Source organism: Microcebus murinus, chromosome 18, assembly GCF_040939455.1.
Source record: "Microcebus murinus isolate Inina chromosome 18, M.murinus_Inina_mat1.0, whole genome shotgun sequence".
Classification (NCBI taxonomy): Eukaryota; Metazoa; Chordata; class Mammalia; order Primates; family Cheirogaleidae; genus Microcebus; species Microcebus murinus.
Genome location: NC_134121.1, coordinates 11,746,852 through 11,752,727, shown reverse-complemented (window position 1 = coordinate 11,752,727; position 5,876 = coordinate 11,746,852). Strand labels below are relative to the sequence as shown.

Below are 5,876 nucleotides of genomic sequence, written 5' to 3'. Positions count from 1 at the left end.
GTTCTCTTGCTCCATCCTAGTGCTGCCTTGGAGGGCTCTCTGTGCCGCGGCATCACGCTGCCGGGGACCCAGTGTGCCCTGAAGTCGGCTCTGACCGCAGCAAGGACCTTTGGAGCCTGTCCTCAGGGAGCCGCGCCTGCTAGCTGAGGCTTCTGGCGGGAGTCAGGCTGTGCTGGCCCCAGCAGCAGGGTCGCGGCTGCACCCTCCGGTGGTGGGAGCCCGGGCGGGCCAGTGCAGCCGGTCAGGGACACACAAGTCTTCCTGCTCTGGGTAAAAGTGGAAACAACAGATTTGCTCTCTCTTGCCCTAAATGAGAATAAGGATTACTCTTTGCTGTTGAAAGTTTTGAGAAATGTCACATTGGGCTGGTTCCCTTGCTCTCCTTGTGGGATTTGCAAACACAAGTTAGTGCTTGAAAAATCAAGAGAAAAATTCTCAAAGTTGAACCTAGTATTTATTTGTGTATTCTCCCTACCCAGGAGAATGCGACAAGAGCAACAGACCAAGGACTTGCCTTCCCTAGTGGTGACCCTCGGGCGCCCTCCTGCTGCACCGCGTGAGATTGATAGCCGTGTCCCCACGGATTTATTATTAAAACGAGAACATATGCCAAGCTCAGGGATAATAAATCTATTTTAATAACATTACTTTTGACAACAATTTGTACATGTATTTAAAGATAACTTTCACCTCCCCCCCCACTCTATTACAAATCGAGGATTGAACTGCCCTTGCCAGGAAGTGAGCAAAGCCATAACGTCAAAAGTCTGCAGATCCCACTCACTCTCAGAAGGGTGGCTTTACACTGTGTTGGGAAAAATAACTAAGCATTTAAATTTTTCATTGTACACCTGTACATTGGTTTAGATTGAATGGCTCAAATTAAACAAATATAGAGAGATTTCATATATACAAATATTATATCATATATAGGTATATTATATCTATTTTAAAAGGATAAAATTTTAAACTTTGACTTTGCATGCATGGCCCACCTCTTTCCTCACTCCCTTGACCCCCAAGCGTGGAGAGGCTCCCCAGTGCCGTCCCGGCGCTCGTCCTGGGACCAGGTGGGACTCAGGAGGAGGGAGGAGCGGCAGAGGCCGGCGAGCAAAGCAGGCCACACGCAGGCTGAGCGCGTGGGCCGGTGGCTCCGTGGCTGGTTTCACTTTCCTCTACATGCTTTGGGTAACAGAATTATTGCTATTCAGTTGTAACCTCAGACAGAAGAGGTGGGCTCCAGGACCTCACACACTAGTGCAGGCGTCCTCAAACTTCGGCCCGCATGTGGCTGCCTAGCACGTTTACCTGGTCCTGGAGTTTTTGCCGCCGCTGCCTGTCCTGCTTAGCAGCCGACTCGTGCCCGGCCCACAGCGCGCACTCTCCAACGGTCTGAGGGACAGTGAACTGGCCCCCTGTTTAAAAAGTTTGAGGACCCCTGCACTAGCACCTCTAGGTGCGCGGAGGGGTAGAATTACTCTCAGTTAATGTTTTGGGAGCGATGGGGGCTACCTTCAAGATATCATCAAGACCGTGTTTTACATTCGAAAGTATAAAGTGACAGGGAGTAATGGCAGCTTTCAGCCACATGGTGGGGAAAAAGAAAACTGTTAGGAAATGAAGCAAACTTTGTTTTACGCCATTTGCTTTGGAGCACACTGGTTGGGGGCTGCCTGAAAGGCTCCGCAGTGCGAGCCCTCCCCCGGGGAGCTGCAACAGTCAGTGCCCCAGGACCGCCAGAACCGGACCTAGTCCCGTTGTCAGTGCAAGGTCCTTGCTGTCCTGTTTCCTTTCTGTAGCCATTGAGCAGACAGCGCAGGCCCTGGCATCAGCTGTCCGAGGAAAGCAGCAGCCCTCGGGTCTAACCAGGGCAACTCGACCCTCTTCTGCACCACCCCTCCCTGCAGGTGACGTTTCTGACAAACCCTTGGGTGCAGAGGTGGGTGCTGCTGGGGCACGGAGGCTGAAAGTAGACCAAAATAGGCACAAAGTCAAAAGGCAAAGGTCAAAACAAAGGCCAAAGTCGCCACCCGAAAGGAAAAAAAACAAAATCTGCACCACCAGCATTGCCACACAGACCAGAGACCACGGTTTTCTGCCAAACCCCAACCTCGCGTTGGCAGTGACAGGGAAGAGCCAACGGAGAGCACTTGGCAAGCTCGGGGACGCTGCTCCTGGCGGCGTGTCTGGGGCCCACGCGTGTATGTACAGGGTGTGGGGTGGGCGGGAACGTGTCAGAGCGCGGTGCTCTCGGACTCCTCCTCGTTCCTCTTGTCAGTCACTGAGTGTCGCTGCGCGCGGTCCTGGGGACTCAGGCGGAGCGTGGACCCGAGCTCTATGTGGATCGAAGGGATGTCAAAGTGGACGAGATCTGCAAGTGGGCGGGAGAGAAGTCGTTAAGGAGGCTTCCGGCTGGACAAGTATGGCGAGCCTCAGAAAGCAGCAGGGGGGGAGTTACTCTAGGGATGGGTCACTTGGAGGTTGGTTTAATCGCTTTGCTGCGTGATCAGGTGTGGCGGGGCCTGCTTAGCTTCTCCCTCATGAGCCTGCAGTACCTGAGCATCCAGGACGTGCCGCAGCGGGTCAGAGGGGAAGGCTAGAACAGCGCTGCCCCGCTAGGCCACCCGGTGCTCGGCTCTTGAGAAGGGTGCTCTCGGGGCAGGTCTTCGTGACATCATTTTTGGGGATCTGTATCAGACTGCATTTGTCCCCTAGAGTCTACAGGGACAGGGCCTGAGTAGAAAAATGCTCGCTGCTTCTCCCAAATCCATGAATGGGGGGGGGCACCCTGCACCTGTGTCCTCACTTGGACACAGTGACTTTGAGGGTGGCTGGTGGAGGCAGAGCAGAGGGCCTCCCCCAGGACTCTGGTAGGCACAGCAGCAAACTGTCATTCCCTGACGCAGGGACAACCCCACCTCTGGTCACATCCTTATTGGAAGCACTCAGAGGTCATTCTTCCTGGTGAGACAGTCAGGAAGGATGTACCTGGAGTGACAGGGCTCAGCGGGGACATGCGTGAGTCGGCAAAGGAGACAGGAGTCCTCAGAGCCAGCAGCGGCTCAGTATGTGCAAGGCCCCCATTGGACACTCACACTGGAAATGGCCCTGGGGCCGCAGCCACTGCCCTGGCGGATGCTGGTGAGGCCGAGCCTGCTGCTCTGGGGGCTGCAGGAGCGAACTGGCACGTGCGGGAGCCAGAGAGGCACAGACCCTGGGGTCCTTTCCCCCGTCACGCTGTCTCCCCAACTCTGCCTGCTGGCTTCTGCTCTTCGCCTAGCCTGCTGTCAGCCTGGGCTGCAGCAGCACTTGGGGTGATACAGGCAGTGAACCCAGCGGGAGAGCAGCCCTGGACCGCCCTCGGGAGGTGGGGTTTCTGTTTGCTTTTTGTAAGACACGTGTTCAGACTGAGGAATACCACACTGCGTGTACAGACAGACACTCGGACACTGCCCTAAAAGACATCATACAAACATGGAAGCTCTGGACAAGGTCCTCCTCCCTCACCCCACTCCCACCCCACAGAGAGTCCTCTAAATGTCACCCAGCCTGTCTTTGTGTCGCTGCCTGGTGGAGGAGGAGAGATCTGGTGGTGGTGGGGGTGGGCACTGAGGCTTGCTAGGTTCACCTGCTTTTCCTGCAGCAGGTGGCTCTTCTGCCTCCCAGGGTGTCCGCGGGCCCCGACATCCTGCCTCTGCTCTCCCCTCGCTGCCTGGCCCCTCCGCACGCACAGGTGTGAGGCTGCACTGGCCTGTGGCCGGCACGTGGGGGCTCACCATCAGGTAAGCACAAGCTCCACTGCTTGCTTTCAAAATCTCAAATCTGTCACGCAGTAGATGTGTGACCTTGGACAAGTTTCTGACCTTCCCTGCACCTCAGCAGTCAGATGGGAATAGTCAGGGTGACGAGTTTAGACATGCCCGAGACAGGCCCTGGATGTGAGCTGCCGTACCCTTATCCAGACCCCTGAGGGAGAAGAGCCACTTAGCAAGGGAACAGGGCTGGGGGAGAAGCCCAAACCAGCACTCCTGGGGGCAGGGAAGCTGTGACTTCCGGTTTCCAGGCCACTCTGCCAGGAGACCTGCCCGAGGCTCTGCAGGATCATGGGCCAAAATGGGGGGAAACCCCGGTTTACTGTGGCCATTCCTCCTTACTGAGGCAGATACACCTAATTCCTTTCTGCTTCCCTCATGTTCTTGCCTTGGCTTTAGTTTTGAGCGTCTACTCTCTGGAGAAGGAGGAGACCTAGCAGATACCGATACAAATGCTCCAAGATACTCTGTTGCACCGGAGAGAGAGGATCCGGCTGGCCAGCACCGCGGGGTGGGGAGAGGGGCTCGGGCTGAGTTCTAACACTACAGATGCTTCAGGATTTGCCCGCGCACTCAACCTGGGGACCCCTTCCTAAGCGAAGGTGTGCAGGTGAACGTCCCAGGGCACTGGGCACAAAAGACTCCCCCAGATCCGTTATATGAGGGACAGATCTGTCACCCTCCACATCCTGCACCCGAGGAGAGAGGAGGCACGGCAAGGAGGTGACGCTAGCGAAAGAGAAGGTGGGGCACAGGACAGCTAAGCTGCTGGCTGCTCTCTCCCCAGCTCCTCCTGTGCAGAGACAGAGGGAAAGGCCAGCGACCCCTCAGAGCCAGGTGAGCCACGGATCGGCTCCTCCTTGCTGAGTCGGGGGCTGGAGGGCGAAGCAGCCATGCGGACGGCCGAGCCACATGCAGAGGCGGGGGCCGAGGGAGGAGCGGGCGGCGGCTGGCCTGGCTACGGGGCGGAGGGGGCGAGGCTGGGGCCAGCTTACCCTGCAAATCCCCCTCACACGTATCCAAAACTGCGCCACTCATGTCACACAGCTGCAAGAACACAATGACAGGATTCGGAGAAAGGTATCAACACGACAAAACAAGAACGTCACAAAGAAAAAAACTATGCCGATATCACAGTCCCAGGTGGGGCCACACCAAACCATTGTGGAGTCTACACTGGCTCAGGCCTGTGTGGATGGGACGAGACAACAGTCTGCTGGCAAAAGGACATTGAAACAAAACAGCGTCTGCAGAGGGCAAGGGGCATTGTTAACTCCACGGGTCAGGGTTCTCAGACTGTGAGGTGGGGGGCCGGTGGTTCCATTTCGTGTCGGGGCGCTGTGCTCTATACCTTCTCTTGCCCACTCTGCTCCCCAATTTCTCCTCCCATTCCACTCTTTATTGCCTCTCCTGAGTGCTGTCCCCTGCTCGTTCTATTGCTTGCAGTGTGGACACTATGCCGTGTCCCTCCCTGGGGGCGGCTGGATGGGAGAAGCAGCCCCCAGGGCTGCCTTGGGTGACCACGGGCGCTCAGGCAGGTTCCCTCCTCCAGGCCTGTGTCCCCACCACGGCCCTTCAGGACACATGCGTCACCACCAAGAACCGGGGGCGGGGGGAGGATGCTCACTGCCATTTTTCCTAGAGGAATTTCCTTAATTGTTAATAAGCCTCAGAGCGATGACAGCAGTGGCACATTCAACATTAATCACAACCAAATATAAAGACGCCAAACCGCCAGATGGCTCCTCCCCATAATATTGAAACCTGACCCATCGCAAACACTTGCAAACGTGACTAGCCTTTCATAGGCAGCCAGGAGCCGGGCCCCACAGGCTCCCGTCTAACCGAAGGAAAAAGAAACTACTCTTTTGGAGAAGGACATGCGGGAAAACGTGCAATATCCGTGAGAAGTCCCCGTGCACCCTCGGGCCTAGGGACAGCGTTGTTTTTTGAAAGTGTGTGTCGGTGCGGGGGCGTGCGTGTGTGTGTGGGGTGTGTGTTTATTCCAACCCAAGCTGCCTCACCTTCTGCTACTTGGGACCACACGGAGCAGACATATGCTCA

The 5,876-nt window shown here is 56.2% G+C and overlaps 1 protein-coding gene across 4 annotated transcripts in view; it reads right to left on the bottom strand.

The window, feature by feature from the left end:
- Positions 1 to 615: 615 nt before the first annotated feature.
- The window catches only part of ARHGAP44 (Rho GTPase activating protein 44), a 178,456-nt gene continuing 173,195 nt past the window's right edge, over positions 616 to 5,876 (bottom strand). For 3 of the 4 annotated variants that reach the window (XM_012777369.2, XM_012777380.2, XM_012777405.2), the window contains one exon: positions 616 to 2,371. In XM_012777369.2, coding sequence (XP_012632823.1) covers positions 2,235 to 2,371 — 137 coding nt within the window. In that variant the 3' untranslated portion in view covers positions 616 to 2,234. Of the gene's footprint in view, positions 2,372 to 4,807; positions 4,860 to 5,876 lie in introns of all 4 variants that reach the window. The other variant, XM_012777387.2, reaches the window with a different exon arrangement.